Source organism: Podarcis cretensis (genome assembly GCF_951804945.1).
Source record: "Podarcis cretensis genome assembly, chromosome: 2".
Taxonomy (NCBI): Eukaryota; Metazoa; Chordata; class Lepidosauria; order Squamata; family Lacertidae; genus Podarcis; species Podarcis cretensis.
In genome coordinates this window covers 33519231-33538366 of record NC_137171.1, presented here as the reverse complement: position 1 = coordinate 33538366, position 19136 = coordinate 33519231, and the positions used below count along the sequence as shown (strand labels likewise).

Sequence of the window (19136 nt, the reverse complement as noted above, 5' to 3'; positions counted from 1 at the left end):
ACCTAAAAGTCCTCTAATCCCTCTTTCCTTGCTGTCCTGGGATGTCGTCAGTGACTTCAAATCCCGCTTCAAGGCCCACTTTTTCCATGAAGCCTTTTTTGTGCAATCCCCTTGTCCATATGCCCCACCTGAACCAAGTCTCTCATTTTAAGTTAGCAGAATCTCACCCTTCTTCCTCCCTGCTTACCCCACCTCCACTTTCATCTGCTGTTTCTCCTGTGACTAATTTTAACTTGCAAGCTCTCAGCCCAGGAGGGACTTGCGCTCTGTAAAGCACATGCCCATTGATAGTGCTATATAGCTATTGATTCAATTACACTACTAGCAGATGCTAGAGCTCTGCTTCTCCTCTGGTTTTTTAGACTCTGCACAAATTACTTCCATTCTGATCTTACGTGTATTTACTCGGGACGTTTCACTGGATTTGGTGGGGTTTTACCCTAGGGAGGCTGCTGGGTTTGCCAGATATAATCTAGGAGGTAATTTCAACAGCTGGTAAAACTGTTAGTTACAGTAGTGGAAGCTGCCTGAGCAAGAGAGGTACTCGTGCTCTAAGCTGACCCAGCAGGACACTGAAGGGTAGCAGGCAGGATCTGTGCGCCACACTAGATCCTTTGCACAATGGCAGAGGATAAGGCAAATGTGTTGCTTATTCACTACCTGCTCAAACAAGCAAATGGGGAAAGTACAGTTGAGTAGAGAACTTTCTCAGGTAACTCGCACTAAGGAATAACGTCGTATGTTCAGGAGCACAGACCGTCAAGCTAAGATACAACAGGAAAAAGCACTTAGGCACAAAGACACAGAAACTGCACCCGGTTTGTTTGTTTTTAACCAATTCAAAAATGTAAAAAGCAAAAAATATATATAATGAAATGACGTGTTAATTGCTAAACCTTGGGTGCAGATTTCACAATACTTTGATAAAACTTCCATTGGCTGGTATACAAATATCTGGGGAGAGAAGAATTAGGTATTGGCAGATGTGGATGTAGATATGCGTTTTCGAAAAACAGCATACCTTAGGTAGGTTGTCTTTACATTCCACAACCACCAGTTTCCACCTACAAATCCAACATCAAGCTGCTTAGAAAAATTACATATGCTTATATGAAAGCTAACCTTAACCATGACTCCACTCTCCCCTGAATGAATACATTCAGTCCTCCTAGATACAGTAGTTGTTTCCAAAGTGAGCACGTATTTGCTATAGCAGTAACACTCAAAGACAACATATACAAAAACTTCTTAAGATGACAAAAATAGGTATCACTTCTCATAGCAAGGCTGCTACTAAGGGCACTGTCTCTCCTCGCTTGCATACAGACCAGCAAGTCTGTATTTTGCAGCCCAGGAAAGGATCCACTATAGAGTAAGGGAATGGCAATAAATTCTGATTTACTGCAGGAACTGCAGTCGAAGCAAAGCGACCCGGGCAAGTGGTTTGGCGCTGTTTGAACTTTGGCCACCAAACCCAGCGTTGAATGGCTGAAGGCAATTTCCACCAGAGCTTAATTCCATAGGAATCCTGGCTGCGCTGATGCAAAAAAACCAGCAGGAGGTGGTACTGGCAAGGGGAAGAGTCCTTCAGGACTGCTGGGTGTTCGGCTGCAGTACGTTCCGAAGGATTTCGCGGCTTTGCAAAAGGGACAGCGCCTCCTCATAGAGCATGTTCACACGGACGCATACGGGCTGGTGCTGCAGCTCTGTAACCTTACAGACAGCCAGAGTACTCAGGGCACTAAGCAGCAGGAACAGCAGCATCTTCAATAGGACTCTGGACCAGGACCGTTTGTGCTGGGGTGGGTGGGATGGATGGGAAAGCAAGGCCTCTGCAGAAACAAAGAACGGGCAAAGAATGAGAATTTATTTATTATGCTTTAACAGGCAACTCCACAAGCTCTGTAAATGCAGGCAACATCCTTAATAGTAGCAGAGGCTACTGTTGGCATCTAAATGATGCCCAAACATGGTTTGGGTTTGCCTTAACCATTAACCAGGCGACAACGCAAAGTTTGCAAGATCTAACAACAACAATTCAATCTCTTACCCACTCTTCCCATAAGTTCCCAGGGCAGTTGTACAACATTATAAAAACACTTTAAAATCAGTTAAAACAATTTACAATCATAAGAATGGGTGTGTGTGTGTGTACATTTTAAAAATAAATCCCAGGTGTTAAAGGCTGCAAGGTACAGAAGTGTGGCTTCAACATACAACAAAAGCTATACAATGAAGGCACCAGGCGCAACTCTGTGGGGAGGGAGTTCTAAAGCATAAGGGCTGCTATAGAAAATGCCCTCTCCCAGCAGCCACCCTGCCAAAAAAAAAAAAAGACATCAGAGGGTGTCAGAATGACCAAGAGGGCCCTTTCTGTTTATTTTAACACCCAGAGGGAGTTCTGTAAGGAAGGAGGCGTTCTTTCAGATATTTGGAACCTGGGTCATTTAGGGCTTTAAACACCAATGCGAGCACTTTGAATTGGGCTCCAAAAGGAACAGGAAGCCAAAGCAAGGCTTTCAGAACAGGATATACGTCAACTCTAAAAGGAACTCTAGCAGCTGCATTTGGAGTTTTTTGAAGTTTGTGAGTCATCTTCAAGAGCAGTCCCGTGTAAAGGCCATTGCAATGATCCAATCTGGAAGTTACCAGAGCATGGGGGTGTAGTGGGGAAATCATGTCTGTCCAAAAGGGACCCTTGCTGGCAAACTAGCCTGGGCTCAAAATAAACATTCCTAGTCCCCGAGGCCCACTGAGCCTCTGGTAGCAAAGTTGGAACCAGGAGTACCCCCAAGCTACAGACCTGCTCCTTTGCCAATTTATGAAGTTTAATTAAGGTAAGTTTTGTAAGGTTTTTTTTTTAAAAAAACCAAAGCTATCTGCTCTTGGTTTCCGTTATTCATCCCTCTCACACATACTATTTAATATAATAATAATAATAAAAACTTACTTGGATTCTCGTCTTTTTCTTTCCTTGATTGTTTTGCCATTTCCTGCTTTACCGCTCTCATAGCATCATACTCCCGCCTTCGCCGTTCTTTCTCTTCAGCCTTTTCCCGCTTCCGGAGTTCCCTCTCTTGGGCTTCCCTCACTCGCTGCTCTGCTTCACGCTTCTTCTCCAGCTCTGAGTATACCATACAAACAGAAAATGTTCATACGCTCTAGAAAACACTTCCATCGTTTACTTCTGCATCTGGTACAATAATGTGGCCGTGGTTGCTGCCCTGACCCGCCCAAAGGAGGAGAGCTGCAGATGCAAGGTGCTTGAAGAATCTCCTGTGTTTTGCACCCTGTAAGCCCTACTGCCATGCTGAACGTAATACTGTCGTACCTTGGTTGACGAACGCCTTAGCAGTCGAACATTTTGACTCCCAAACACCGCAAACCCGAAAGTGAACATTCTTTTGGAAGCCAAACATCCGGCGGGGCTTCTGATTGGCTGCAGAAAGTTCCTGCATCCAATCAGAAGCCGCACCTTGGAAGTCAAATGGACTTCTGGAACGGATTCCGTTCAGCTTCCAAGGTACGACTGTACAGGGAGTAAGTACATCCAGTACAGGCAGCAGTTTCTCTTCACTGATCACAACAGGAAAATATTAAATGCATCACCGGTTCAGTGTGCTAAGAGAAGTACCGTAATACCAAAGAATCATTTAGGGACTGTGACCAAAGGTACTGCCTGTTGTTTAAATGTGCTAAAAGGTTGTGTAGCACCAGATTACTGATTGGGATTATGAACCATCTTACACCTGAACGGCAGAAGTGGCACCTGGGAAATTTTGGTTGAGTTCATTAGTGTTGTGGAGGGTTACACCCAAAATGCAAGTGTTGGAGGGACAAGCAAGGGGGATGAAATACATAGTTCTCCCCAATCACATGTGAAACGGGGGATCCAATCACAAGATCATGTGACACGTGGCTGAGGAGTGCTAAACTCCCCCTCTGTTTTCCATTATTTTCCCCAGGGTCTGCTCTCTTGTGGTATCGGGGTTTGGCTATGAAGAAGCTGCAGGGTGGCAGGCACTGAGCAAGGACAGGAGTTCACCTCTCCTAAATCCAGACACACTTTTGCTCCAAAGCTCAGACCTCTCCCTGCCACCCTCCACTTTGCATACGAACTGGGTCTGACCTGGGTTTAAACCAACATCTGCCTCTGAAACTGTTTATTCTGTTTAAAAGGATAGGATAGGCATAGAGAGATAGAATGGCCTTGAAGATAATCTAATCCAATTTCTGGGCAATGACGACATGGCTTCAAATAGACTGGATGATAATGTGCCTACGAAAGTACAGCAAATGGAAAGCTGGAAGAACCACAACTCATAACAGCAGAAATGATTCCAGGATAATGCTCGTAATATGTACAAGTCTCCATTTCAATTACATTATTTTTTTAATGCAAGACTAAGTATAAACTTGGTGACAGAGAACTGATTCATGTGATCATTTCTAAGGTGAAGGGTCATCACAGGTTAATCATTTCCCCTCCCCGACGGCCACATGATAATTCTTGTGAAATGGGCTCCCGGCAGTTGGTTAGGGGGAGATACTGAGGGTGGAATTTAGTGGGGCTTGTGTGTAGGGAATGTGGTCCACTTGTCGCAACAAGACTTCCCCCTCCTCCCCATGCATGCCACCCAAACATGTTCTGGGGGTTCCTCCAGACCCCCAGAGCAGATTTATGGGGCATGGAAAGAGAACTAGGGTTACTAAGCGTACCTCGCTCTAACTGTAGTTTTCGTTCCTTCTCACGATCCAGCTCAGACTGGATGGCCCTCATATGCTGCAGTACCTTTTGAGATTCAAGACGTGTGATTAGCTTTCACAATTACAAGAAGCAGGGAGAAGCCACAACCAGCATAAGGGATGTACAGTGGTACCTTGGTTCTTGAACCTAATCCATTCTGGGAGTCCGTTTGACTCCCAAAACTGTTCGAAAACCAAGGCATGGCTTCTGATTGGCTGCAGGAGCTTCCTGCACTCAAGTGGAAGCCACGTCGGATGTTTGGCTTCCAAAAAATGTTCGCAAACCAGAACGCTTACTTCCGGGTTTGCAGCATTTGGAAGCTGATTTGTTCAGCAACTAAGCCGTTCAAGAACCAAGGTACCACTGTAACAGCATCTTATTTAATATACAACCAAGGCAAACTAAGGAAAGACGTTTATGAAAGTTCAGTTGATTTGGCCAACCTGCCTTTGAGAAGAGCGGTCTTTCTGACCAGTTATACAGAATTAGAAAATTCAAGTGCTGTGTGGTCCTGCGCCCTCGTTCCCCAAAGACAGGACCAATCCTATCAAAAACAAGGGATGTCTGCAGAGCTAATTCCAGATGAATGAAGCAAGCCAGCACAGGGCACCAACCCCTAAAAACTAGCAACAAGTTAATTGCTAATACATGGCCTTTCAAAAAAGGGAGTTTCCTCTCTGTTTGCTCTTGAATACCAGTGAGTAAAAATGGCAGATGTAGTATTCAGATTAGCAACCTAACAACAACACATACATCTCTTCCCATACCCAAAACACCATCCTGAACATAGATACCAGTGCAACAGTGTACTACTCTGATTACCCTAATGCTTGCATGTAAAAATATGTGTTCCAAATTCCTCCCATGTTGCCCACTACAAGCTCTGAGCCAATTTGGTATTTCTAGTCCAAATGTATATAGCAGTGTTTTATTAGATATATATATATATAGATATATATATATAGATATATATATATAGATATAGGCCTCAAAATGGGAATGCAGATTTTATTTGTGCATTTCTTTTTAGGTTTAGAGTTTATTTTTTTATCTTTGGTTTATGACGCAAATTGAGCCTTTGACTGGGATGCATAAAAATTCATGAGAGAATAAATACAAATAGTCAGCCGAATAGATAAGGAAAGTAACAGAGAATAAATTGCTTTACCCTGGTGGCAGCCTGTTTACATTGCTTTTCATCCAAGCAATCTCCAGCTACCTTCGCCAGGGCAGCCTCCAGAGGGTTGTCCTTCAGATCCAGCCACTTCAGGTTCTGAAAAAGGGAAACGCAGAGAAAAAGAGACCAAATCATTTGTCATGATTTTCTCTTTTTGGAAAAAAAACAAGTTTATTAACTCCCCCCCCCCCAAGTTTAACAAAAACCAGCAAAACAAAAAGACGGAATGGAAAATTATGTCCAGGTATATTGGGAAGCCAGGTAAGCAACTCCACCAACTGCTATTGGTTTAACCCCTGGAAAGCATGGCAAGAAAATGAAAGAAGGGATAAGGATTCCCAGGACTACTGCTTGAGTGAAATACACAGTGCATGCTTGTTTGCCATTACTTTTTTTCATTCACGGGGAACCCCATGGAACACAGATTGAGAAATGCTGTTCTAACAGATCAAACCATGAATAGACAGCCATTCAATACTATCACACATGGAGAGGTAGATCAATTTTGCCAAGAGCTTGCTCAAACTACCAAGGTTTCTCCAGAGCCAGCAGCTGCATAAATGGCAATAAAGATTTGAACTTTCACCTCTCTGCCACCAGGAACATTTGATTTCCACTAGGGAAGTAAACCTCAGATAAATCTCAAAAATGTTGTGAGCTGAAGCTCAATGTCTTTCTTAATGCACGAGCTGGAGAGTGAAAACGTTACCTTGAGCTGTGCAAAACTGACTGGCAAGGTAACCAATCGATTGTTCAGAAGGTCCAGGTGTTGCAAGTTGACCAAGCGACCAAAGTCCGAAGGCAGTTGCTGAAGCTGGTTTTTACTAAGGTCCAATTTCACCAGGTGGGTCAAGCTGCAGAATTCTGACTGCAACCAAAAAACACAAGTGAAATAGAGTCCAACCACCTTCTTAACCCAAAGCTGAGCAGTTACAGATACGGTTAAGGATTTCCAAAGACCTACGGCAGCCCAGTCTCTCACCCAAGCTATTCACGTGAAGGAGCCATTCCCTCTAATCTTAGGCCTGCAAGTAAAGGAAGATACACACAAAGCATCTTCTAAGGGAAAAGAGACAACAAACCATTGTTCCTTCAGTTCTACCCTTTCACCGCAAAGCCCCTTAGTATCAATCTCTCCCCAACACCCTGGTAGAGAGACCTGTAACTCAAAGATATGCATCATTACTCTAGCTATTTATCCATTTTGAGATGAAAGTATCCGCCATCAAAACTTGTATCTGCTCTCTGAAAGTAAGTAGCTGTACTTGCATCTATCTTTTACAATAAGTCATTGGCCAAAATTGCCCTTCTAGTGACTGTGGCATCAACATTCACTCTTACTAGGGGATATGAGAACTGCAGCTATTACTACATTAGGTGCTATGTATAAAAAATGTATACAGTCTCACCCTCTTAAGTAGTATGAACGTTAATAAATAATAATGCAATCTCATCCTACACTTAAGTACAGTCCACCTTCTGCATTAAAGAGTAGGATGAGATTGTATTATAATACATGTTTCTATATAAAAAGTTTGTAGATAGGATACAGTTGAAACTTACTGGCAAAGTAGTAAGGTTGTTACAGGACAAATCTAAAATGGTAGCCTTGGAAAGCCCCGCCTGAAAAAGAATCAAAGAAGCAATTTAGCAGTGAAATCCTATGCTTGTTTCCTCAGAAGCAAGTCCTGCCTTGACCAATGGGGCTTAACTTCCTAGCATGTGTAGTTAGGATTGTAACATAGATCTACAATACACCTTTTAAAAGTGACTATTGGCATATGAAATGTTAGTATCCCATCATGGACCTTTATTCTAGAAATGGGAGTTTTCAGAAGTCTACATCTGCCACAATATGGATCAAACTCCCACAACTTCAATTAACTAAATTAGCTATATTACCTAAATGCTTCTTTATCATACATACACTTCCATGTTGATGCTGATTTAAATATTTCATTACAAGGTTTGTCAAATGAATTAGGAACAAATTATTTTTGTCTTTTAAGTAGACTGGTTGTCCTGCTAGCTAAAGCTTTCTGCCTACATGGCCATTATCAATTTGTTTCCTATTTTCCAAAGGTGGGGGGAACGGGATCCAAAATTGCTACCTGCTTACAATCCATTCACCACGGCAAGCATCCCTTTATTTCTGGTGAAGACCGAAACCAGCTGCACTTTGGTGAAGCGGTATGATTGATCCCAATGACCATCCATTTTTGGCTGGTCACAGAGACCCTGCTAGTTGAAAGCATATTTTTAAAGTACATATTAAAATTCTGGCGGAGCAACAGATTAACCAGTTTACCATTTTACAAGAGCCTGTACGTTTATGCAGGCTACAAAGTATTACAGAATTATCTGGCTTATTCTACAGAGATACCAACCAGTTCTTTCACTGGCACCTCATTCAGGTCACACAAGCTCAAGTCCAACTCATTGCCCTCCAGTTTGTCTTTTAGATTCACTCCTTTTCCTCCAGATTTTGCCATAATCTTCAATACAGCAGTCTCCCAACGAGCCTGGTGAATACCCTTGTGTTCCTAGAGAGATAAAAAGATTAAGGCTACACACTCACTGGTAAGCAAGCCCCACAGTGTTTACTATGGTTAGCTTCACACTATATGAAGATTGGGACACTCTTAAGCAGTGCACCCAATTCTCAATAATAAAGAAACAGGTCAAAATTATTATTATTTTAATTGCCAGTGGGAAATGGTTGAGGTGGCGTGACTTTCCTGCTCAGGTGGAAAGTACAGGTTAAAAGGAGGTATAGGTCAAAAGGAGAGAGGGTCACAATGGCGCTCAGTTGCCTTTGGACCATTGCCAAGACTATTGAAATTTACACGAAGCAGCAGAGGAAGGATTTGCAGTATAGTCTGTGGCGCACAGGTTGGAGACCTTGCACTTGACGTTTGAGACTGTAAAGAGATCCACTTGACCATAGTAGAAGACCTCCTCATCATTAACATAATTGCAACAGACACCAACCAACATGTGGAAGGTGAACCCTGACCACAGCATAAATTAAATACTGCAAGATCCCCCATAGTTGTGTACCATGCATCATTATACCACACCTGGGAGGGGACCCTTTAGTGAGGGCCACAGCACCCAATGTCAAACCAGTGGGCAGTTTTCTCCCTCACCACATTTCCCCATATGAATGAATGGCCACTTGGATGGTAAAGTCCAAATGAGTGCACTTAGGAATATCACTGAAAATGGAGGCACTGTAACTCCAGCCACACAGAATCAACCCTGCCAGCTCCCAAGCCCTGCCTGCGGTTTCCTTTTTTGGGAGGACAGAGCAAAACATGAGGATGTGGTGCTCACAGACAAATCAATTTATAATTGCATCAACACCTTTTCTCTGACTTCCCTCATAAGAGGCTCTCTGCGCCTTACCCAATATCGTTGACATGCACAGAAATCTGGCAGGTGGCTTTCCTCCCCCACATCATCTGCATCTCCACAGTGGGGAAAATCACACCTGTTTCCATCTCTAGCAGACAACGAAATGTTTAAATGCAGAGAGCCAATGTCAGCAAGAAATAAAAAGCCGTGGGGCGGGGGCCCCATGCCTAGGCTAACAACTCCTCCTGGCCAACTCAATGTGCCAAGGGTGAAACTGGGGCAAAGAAGTCACACCTCCACTCTCCCCACCTAGGGTTGCTACCTTTGTTCTAGCAAAATACAGGGCAGGGCAACTTTTTTTTCCATCTGGTGCTGAAGTGACTTCAAAGCAATCCATTACAATCTGTTGCAGCCTAACAGGTTGGCCCCTCTGGAATCTGTCACACTTGCACACACGGATTTGCAAATCTGTGCTTGGCTCCCTAGACCAGTGTTTCCCAACCTTGGGTCTCCAGCTGTTTTTGGACTACAACTCCCATCATCCCTTGCTAGCAAGACCAATGGTCAGGGATGATGGGAATTGTAGTCCAACAGCAGCTGGAGACCCAAGGTTGGGAAACACTGCCCTAGACCTTTCACACACCATTTCAAACACGTGCATTTGGGGGGGGGGGAGAGAGAGAAGACCTGATATACTGGACAAAACTCTTTGATCAATACAGGACGCAGAATTTTTTCGGGATAATCCTGAATTTTTATATGGGATAATCCTGCATTGTAATAGGACAGGTGGCGACCCTACTGCCCCATTCCACCATCTTTGCCCTTTGGACCTCTCGCAAGAGACTCCCCCTGCACACGCGGCAGACACGTTTCCCACCCCGCCAGCTCCGGCGCAGGGGCGGGATACGCCCGCGTGGCTCCCACGGTCAGCAGCCTCGCCTCGCTCTGCCTCCGCCTCCCTCTATGCCGTCCAGCACGGCAGGCAAGCAATGTGGGCGTGGGGCTCAGACACGCACATTACGGGGCTGCTGCACTGAAAAGAGCGAAAGAAAAAGGGCGCGAAGGGAGGCGTCCCCAAAACTCAGCGGGCAGCCAGGGGGTGTCCCGTCTAGGAATCCCCCCTCCCTCCCGCTATCCTTTCACCTCACTCACCTCGCCCCCGCCCCTCCAGCGGAACTGCTGACGCTCTCCTGCCCGTGCCAGCCACTTCCGCACCCGCCTCCTCTCGGAGCGCCTTCCCCGGGAACCAGCGAGAGAAGCCGGCGAGAGCGCCTCGCGGAAGTCGGGTGGGGAAAGGCGCGATAGCGGCCTCTGGAGGCTGACAGAGGTAATAAGCTTAGGAGGTCTCGCTAGGCAGGTAAAACAGGTAAGGATTAAGAAGAGTGGACGCGGGGAGCCAAGTTTGCTACCGCCGTTGTCGGGGTGAGGGGAAGAGTTGTGGTAGGTTGGTGCCTAATTGTGATACATACACACCCACCCCTACACCCACCACTGCTTAATTAAATAAAAAAGAAAAACCAGAAGCACCTTCTTCGGCAACTTGAGTGCCCCTTTTCAACTTAAGAGCAAATATGCTGGTCCAGATATGTTGTGCACGATGCGAAACCAGCTGCAGTATTGAAAGAAAGGCAGAAACTTGTCATTTACCACAGTCTTCTGCCTTTTCGTCTATTATTATTGTTATTAGTGCTTTCCCCTCTAGAAAAATAGGTGCCGGTACTCAAGAGGAAGTTGTTACAGTATGTGCCACACTTTTTAACCACAAAAAGAGGTACCAGTATTGCGTGCCCTGGGGAAAAAGCACTTATTATTATTATTATTATTATTATTTACTAAATTTGTATACTGCCCTATACTTGCAGGTCTCAGGTGTTTGCAACATAAAATCACATTATTAAAACACAAAATACATAACAAAATCAACCCAATAAGTGTCCTCCTCCCCAACACATTTTATAATAGGGCATTGGATGTCAATCAGCCAAAAGCCTGGTTAAAGGGCAACATTTTTGCCTGGCGCCTAAAGGTGTATAATGAAGACACCAGACAAAACATTGGCACGAAGTGAGTGGGGTAGGGAGCAAAACACATCTCTTTCAAAGGGTGCATGCTTTGTTCAGAATCAGCCCCATGGAATTCAGTAGGATTTATTCCCAGCAAGCATCAGGGCCGGCCTGCCCGTGAGGTGGGATGAAGCAGCTGCCTAAATTGGTGGGATCCCATGGGGCAGTGCTCCCTTAGGTGCCCCACCTGCTCCTGCTGCCACTGGGGTTGCACAGCTGTCACTTCTGGCGACATCTCACTGGAAGCCACTGCTGCTGTGTGACCCCAATAAGTGTGGCTTTTGGGGTGACACCTTCCTGTTTCACATCAGGTGACAAAACAGAATGGGCCGCTCCTGGCAAGCAAATCCAAGATCAGGCTGCTTATTCATCAGTCACTCTTCCTCTCACAAATCTCTAACTTGTATATGGATTCGCACAAGGGAGAGTTGAAAGAAAGAGGAGCCTACTGCGTTCATGGTGGATTGCTTTTCATTCATGACACAAAGCAGTCTCCACAGTAGTTTCCAGTTTTTATGGACTCATAAAAACTGAACCATAAGTGGTTTACAGTGGCTTTTGGTGGCTTTTCTGGTTCATTGTGTGGCTCATTTCCTACCATGAAAAATCTGCTTCCAGACCTTTCTGAGTTATGTAATACTACCTAAAACATTACAATATTTACTGAGACAGAAGTGTTAAGCTCCTTGCTGTCTACAAAGCAAAGGCTGTGACATCGCTGTGAATTGATTCAGGAAAGAAGGCTAAAGGTAAAAGGACCCCTGACCATTAGGTCCAGTCATGACCAGCTCTGGGGTTGCGGCGCTCATCTCGCTTTATTGGCCAAGGGAGCCGGCGTACAGCTTCTGGGTCATGTGGCCAGCATGACTAAGCCGCTTCTGGTGAACCAGAGCAGTGCACAGAAACGCCGTTTACCTTCCCACCAGAGCAGTACCTATTTATCTACTTGCACTTGACGTGCTTTTGAACTGCTAGGTGGGCAGGAGCTGGGACCAAGCAATGGGAGCTCACCCTGTTGCGGGGATTCAAACCGCCGACCTTCTGATCGGCAAGTCCTAGGCTCTGTCGTTTAACCCACAGCGCCACCCGCATCCCATTTGTAAGGCTAGAGATGACCTAATTTGTCCTCTTTCACCGAAGGGCTTTCACTATCCAAACTTGACATATCCTCTGAATTAGCGTACCAACCAGAAGAATGCAGGAGGAGATACAAGTAGTAGAAAAATGATAACACAATTGATTCAGAAGCCAGTCATGGACAGCCATACCAATCTGCTCTGGGGCCCAGTACAGTGGTACCTCAGGTTGCAGACGCTTCAGGTTACAGACGCTTCAGGTTACAGACGCTTCAGGTTACAGACTCCGTTAACCCTCAGGTTAAGAACTTTGCTTCAGGATGAGAACAGAAATCACACGGCAGTGGGGCGGCGGCAGCGGGAGGCCCCATTAGCTAAAGTGGTACCTCAGGTTGAGAACAGTTTCAGGTTAAGAATGGACCTCCAGAACAAATTAAGTTCTTAACCCGAGGTATCACTGTACTTTCACAGACAGCTGTAATTTGCCAGACCCTGAGCTTGGCAGCATCCCCAAGCCCTTTAATATGTCCACTGTTTTTCACAGTTCATTAGAAGTTTCACTGAACAGCCGGATTCTTTCTGCAGGAATGGCTAATAGAGGACACAAGATTCTTCATGCACTAAGTCATAGATGTTCAGAATAACTGGCATTTTAAAAAATCAAGGGCTTTAGAGATGCAGAACACACATGCTGTTATTTTATAAGGATGTGGATTAGGAAGGCAGGGCAAGAGCAGAGGAACAAATATGTTTCCTGAAAGTTTAATTCAAGAGGCAGATCTGTTGTTAGCATTTGTCTGTCTTGGGAGACAATGGAGTGCGCCTTTGGGGTGAAGTCAAACCACTGGAGAATCACAGCGCCTGCTGAGGCTGTGGAAAACCCAGTAACTCGCAACTGCTGCCTCCTGTGTTGTTTTTGCTGCATTAGCAGCGTCAAAGTGACCTCTCTGGTGTGCAAACCTGGGTAGTGTGTATGGCAGAGGTCCTAGGCTAGAGGCATGATCACATGCCACACTCCCCTAGTCACCTCTTGGCCTCATCCAGCATGGCCCTTATGTTTTATGAATCCATGGAAACATTTAAAATGCCGCTCTGTCAATTCTACTGGTGCTCCTTTGACACACTTGGCTGCCAGTCCTTCAGTTTGTGAGAGTCACTCAGGAAATTCCCCTACTTTGAATGGCTGTTAATGTGTAACTCATAGAATGCTTTCTGAGTGTGAATGGGCCATTTGATCCTTGATCTGTGTTGCCATAATTACTAATTTTTATTTTATTATTACACAGCACAGTCCTGTGCTCATGCAGAAGTAAATCCCATTGTGTGCATTGGTGGTTACAATCTAGTTAGTTTGTATTTATTATTTCCGCCTTCAGCTGCTTGAGACAGCTTAAGTCACAACTAGCCAAGGACGTGCCCTTCAGACAGTTTTGACTACAACTCCATGCCTGTTGGCTATGTTGGCTGGGGCTTGATGGAAGTTGAATTCCCACAACACCTGGAACACATTGCATTATCCACCCTGGGCTTAAGCTGCTGGAGCATTGAAAGTTGTAAAATATACCAACAGGTTTGGCTCCAGTCTAGGCTATTTGTGGATGGAACTCTAACCACAAGGTCCTCTGCTGGAGGAAAAAGTGGGAAGTGATTTCCCCCACTTCCTCACCTGCCCATGTTCTCTGAATAGCTGGTTCAGAGGTTTGATCCCTCTTTAACAGCATGGGATGTGATGCTGGGGACTCGAGGGAAAGATTGGCAAGGATCACCTTCCCACCTTCATCTAACAGTGCTTTTGCACTGGTACATGTGCCAATTGAACAGGTATTGAAAGGTTCATCTGCTGAGAGGTTCATTCATGCTGGTAACCAGTGCTTTTTTCTGGGGGTACTCAAGGGTACACAGTATCAGCACTTTTTAAAAGAAGAAGAAGAAGAAGAAGAAGAAGAAGAAGAAGAAGAAGAAGAAGAAGAAGAGCAGCACTGGTTAAAAGTGTGGCACTTACTGTAACATCTTTATGGTGAATGCCAGCACCATTTTTCTAGAAGAAAAGCACTGCTGGTGACCATTCAATAAAACAGGACTAGGGAACTTGTAGTTCAGCAACCAGTGTTTGAAACTCTCGTCGTTCTAGGCATATTTTGCGATAGGGAATTTCATTAAAGTGAGCAGTTTCTGAGCTCTGGGCGCAGTACTGCACCTAAGATTTCAGAATAAAACTGCAGAGTGTAAGGACAGGAGGACCTTTTTCTGCCTCCCCACTTCCAGCTACTCTCTGGAGACTGGAGAAGAGACCCCCTTAAGAATATTAGGGGGCTAGGCAGGGGAAGGACTAGACCGTGTGAATAATGAACATGTAACATTTTAGCTGCAGTTCATTCATTTTCAGCTTTGTGTTCTTGTTATAAGAAAGCACCCTAGACATTCCGTTGTTGCTCCCATAAGCTAGGTTTAAGGTGCCATTCAGCTCCTACCTTTCATATCTCAGTTTCTAATGCTGCCAGCAACATATGGAGGGCCACAATTCCCATCATCCTTGACTATTGGCTAGGCTGGATAGGGTTGATGGAATTTGGAGTCTAGCAATATCTGAATGGCCGTTGGAGGGTAAGGATCAAATGAATTGCACATCCACACATCTAGTAAGACAGTTGCATGTGCTACCATATTCTTAAAACAAAAAAATTCCTTCCAGTAGCACCTTAAAGACCAACTAAGTCAGTTCTTGGTATGAGCTTTCGTGTGCATGCACACTTCTTCAGATACACAGTGTGCATGCACACGAAAGCTCATACCAAGAACTGACTTAGTTGGTCTTTAAGGTGCTACTGGAAGGAATTTTTTTGTTTTGACTATGGCAGACCAACACGGCTACCTATCTGTAACATGTTCTTAAAGTTTACTTCCAACCCACAGTTTAATGCGTTCTGTACTTGGGTCTGTATTGTTGTGACAATATACTGAGGCAATTATCACTTTTATAATTTGGACATATATCTACACACCATTTGTCCCATAAGGCTTGATGCTTTCTATGTCTCTTTAGGTTACAGCACTAAGCAATAACTGTCAGCTGTCTTAATTCTTTTTTTTTTAGTATGCAGGTAGTGGGGTACTTTTAAGAACAGAAAGCAAAGGTGGCAGACTTGGTCCATCTGAGAGAGGGGGGAAAACACAGTTTGTCTATTATCTTTATTAGGACCAACCAAAATGTCACAAAACTGTGGCAAACTTTTAGGTTCTCCAGAATTCTTCATATTATTACATGCCACCCGAATCTCTGAGCTATGAGAGATTCCAGGCACTTACTCAAGGTCTGGTTTCCTTGGTATGAGGGACAGCAGAGACTTTGGTGTTTTTAGGTTATATGGTTTATTTACACATATATACAACTGGAGCTTAAGGTGGAACGACTCACAGCATTAACACCCCAAAATATCTTGCTTATCCCATAGTCACAGCTTTGGATTCCAGCATAAATCAATCATGCCTCTTGTCTCTCTAGCTTCTGCCTGCTTCTAGCTGAACTCTCTCACACTGTTGGCTATTGTCCTTCCAGCTCCCTGCCAGGAGCTGGGCTCCTCCTTGCAGCCCAGCTCATTATTTTTTCCCTTTTCTTTTTTTTGGATGGTGATCATGGTGCTTAGCTAAAGTAGATTTAACCCTTGCTGGATTCAGGACTCCAAGAAGTCGAAGGGTCTCAAAGCCTTATGCAGACTACCTCCCACCCCCCCCAAAAAAAAACCCCAACAATTTTACACAAAGCAAGAGGAAGGGGAAATTAAGAAAACAAAAATAAATAAGTACAAAAAATAGGCTAGAAGTTGTAGCCTTGAGGTCAGCTTGTAGACTATGTCCTAAAATGGAGACCGCAGGCTGAATGTGTCCCAGGAGATACAGCTATTAAGTTGTGTGTCTCTTCTGCTTTGTTATTTTGAACTTCTCTTTTCATGTGTGTCTCATGATATAATGAGCTTTCCAATATTTTAATAAAGGCTTCCACCTTTATGCAGACACAATCTGCGTAAACAAACACGTTTCATCTTAAGCAGACCAGAGCTGGGAGGGCCAATCCTGCTCAACATGCAACCCTGGAAAAGCTGCTTGGCTTCAGTTTGTGCAGGGTGCTTTTGCTGAACGTGGAATACTGAACACTCTTCTGACAGCTCTTAAGCTGAAAAAAGGATAGGCACTTTAATGATTTAGCTATTAATTCATGGATGTATTTGTATAACACCCTCCCATGAAATACCAGGTTGGTGCACTTTAGGTTTAGTGTGTTTCATTTTCTAATACTTCACTATGGAAACTATATAGGACTGTTCTTCATATCTATGAAATCAAACAGTGGAATTGCTGATTCAAATAAAAAACAAACAGATCGTGGTTGTTGTAACAGTCCGTGGACTCTGCTTCAGGCAGCTTGAGTGGTGTCAGAGGGGAAAGAATGTGCTTTACAGGCAGGAGGGGGGCATGCAGCCCTATAGGGTGTTCTGAGATACAGTACAGTGGTACCTCAGGTTAAGTACTTAATTCGTTCTGGAGGTCCGTTCTTAACCTGAAACTGTTCTTAACCTGAAGCACCACTTTAGCTAATGGGGCTTCCTGCTGCCACCGCACCACCGGAGCACGATTTCTGTTCTCATCCTGAAGCAAAGTTCTTAACCTGAGGTACTATTTCTGGGTTAGTGGAGTGTGTAACCTGAAGTGTCTGTAACCTGAAGCATCTGTAACCTGAGGTACCACTGTATATGGTTGCTAGAGCCCTGAGCCCCACATCTTGTTGAGGTAACTATCTCAAAACTTCTCAAAACTTCATAGAAATTACAGCACAGTGCATGCCCTGCCAAACTAGTAGGTACTTTCACACCCTTATGGTGTGCCTGTCGAAAACACCACCCCACAAACAAAGCGGAACTTGAACAATATATGGGGGGCGGAGGAGTGCAGAGTCAGTCAGATTGTAGCTTTCTCCTCTCCCGAAATGCGAGAGGCTCCTTCTGCTTTCAAGCGATGCCTTATTAGACCGAAGGCTGCGCTGAGAGAGCGAGCTGCGGGCGAAAGAACCTCTCGCTCGCCTTCCCAGCCTCGCCTCGCCTCGCCGTCCTCCGCGCTGGGCGACGAAGTTTTTCAGCGGCACCTAAGGGGCTTCTTCCAGCCGCCTCCTTCTTCCCCGCCCGCCTCCACTTCCTTCTCCCTAACGAGGCTGCGGGAGGTGCTGCAGCCGGGCGGGCTGAGCGCCGTCAGCGCCGCCCCGTTTGCCTCCCATTCCCTCCCACCCGCCAGCTCCCCCCCTCCTCCTCGCTGCTCCCGGCGGGCCGGCGGCTCTTCCCCTGCCCGAGGGAGAGGCAACTGCAAGCAGCGGGGCTGTGGCGGGGGCTGCGCCTCTGCTGGGAGAGGGGGCCCATGGCTTCTACCACCGGCCTGCTGAAGAGAGTCGCCCGGGAGGGTTGGGCAGTGCTGGTGGCTCGAACTGGCCTCCGGGGCATTCATCGGGTCAGGTACAGGGGGCCAAAGGAACAGATGCTCTGGGGTGAACGGGGCACCCCAAGAAATGGGGTGGGGGGCTGGAGGCCGGCGCGGGCTGGGGAACCCATAGGTTTTCACTTTCTTTTTAAGGGTCAAATAACTTGGGGTGCTATATTTGGAGCTGTTGCGCTCTCCCTCCTCGGGGCTGGAGAGAAGAGGGTGATAGGAATGCAAAGGGGCTGCCAGGGTCGATTTGCGCTTGCCAGAGAAAAGTTGGGATGAAGGTATTTTGAGGACACGGGGTGGGCGGGAGTGGTGCGCTGCGGGGAGGGGAGGAAGTGGCAATATATACGGTATATATATATCCGGACATAAATTAGGGGGTGTTATGCCAAGAGGCCATTGATTCAGGCGTAGGTTAGTGCAGCAGAGGCTTGAACGGAAGCAAAGCAAGTGATGAGAAGTGAAAAGAGTTCAGGGGAAGATACTTTGGGCAGATTCAAACTTTTGGGGATTTTTTTTTGGTGTGGGTTGTTTTGTGTGGTTGTGTGTGTTTGCAAGTGTCTTCTGCAACAAGTCCCTGATGCAATAGTAGTGAATTTATATACCACATCGACACATGCATCATTTTTAAAAAGTTGTTCTGGGATGCTTCCCCATGTTACTGCATTATTGCTGTCCAGAAGGGCACTTCTGCATGACAGCACAACAAAAGGGGAACTAAACAAACAAACAAACCAGAACATTTGTGGTTTCAAAAGTTACAGGATTTCAGAGGAGGGTGACCAAGATAATGAAGGGTCTGGAAATCAAGCCTTGTGAGGAACAGTTGAGGGAGTTGGGTACGTTTTGTCTAGTAAAGAGGAGTCTTGAGAGATGATAGCCATCTTCAAATATCTCAAGGGCTGTCATATGGAAGATGGAGTAAGCTTGATTTCTCCTGCTTTGGAGGCCAGTGGCCTCAAGTGACAAGGAAGGAGATTCTGACTAGACATCAGGAAGACCTTTTTGACAGTAAGAGATGTTCAACAGTGAAACAGACTCCCAACGGGAGGTGGTGGACTCTCCTTCCTTGGAGGTTTCTAAGCAGAGGCTGGATGGCCATCTGTCATGCATGATTTAGCTGAAATTCCGGCATTGCAGGGGGTTAGACTAGATGACCCTCAGGGTCCCTTCCAACTCCACAATTCTATGATTCTATGATGTAAGGCAACCTGTTTAGGCACCATGCTCTCTCTCGTGTGTGT

General features: G+C 45.4%; 2 protein-coding genes across 3 annotated transcripts in view; one reads left to right on the top strand and one right to left on the bottom strand.

Annotated features, from left to right (window-relative positions):
* Window positions 1-810: 810 nt before the first annotated feature.
* Window positions 811-10521, bottom strand: LRRC59 (leucine rich repeat containing 59). 2 transcript variants are annotated; one of them, XM_079967480.1, is made up of 8 exons: window positions 10437-10521; window positions 8312-8467; window positions 7488-7547; window positions 6634-6792; window positions 5916-6020; window positions 4720-4792; window positions 2951-3124; window positions 811-1832 (listed from the first exon to the last, which is right to left on the bottom strand). In XM_079967480.1, the coding sequence occupies exons 2-8, from the start codon at window positions 8414-8416 to the stop codon at window positions 1588-1590; spliced, it is 921 nt and encodes a 306-aa protein (XP_079823606.1). In that variant the 5' UTR covers window positions 8417-8467; window positions 10437-10521; the 3' UTR covers window positions 811-1587. The 2 variants fall into 2 exon arrangements, with proteins under 2 accessions (XP_079823606.1, XP_079823607.1); XM_079967481.1 differs by lacking the exon at window positions 10437-10521 and adding an exon at window positions 10115-10409.
* A 6883-nt stretch (window positions 10522-17404) lies between these two features.
* Window positions 17405-19136, top strand: part of ACSF2 (acyl-CoA synthetase family member 2) — a gene marked incomplete at its 5' end in the record, with an annotated part of 56847 nt that continues 55115 nt past the window's right edge. Inside the window, 2 exon segments of the mRNA XM_079967394.1 lie at window positions 17405-17509; window positions 17512-17921. Of these exon segments, the coding sequence (XP_079823520.1) occupies window positions 17405-17509; window positions 17512-17921 (515 nt within the window).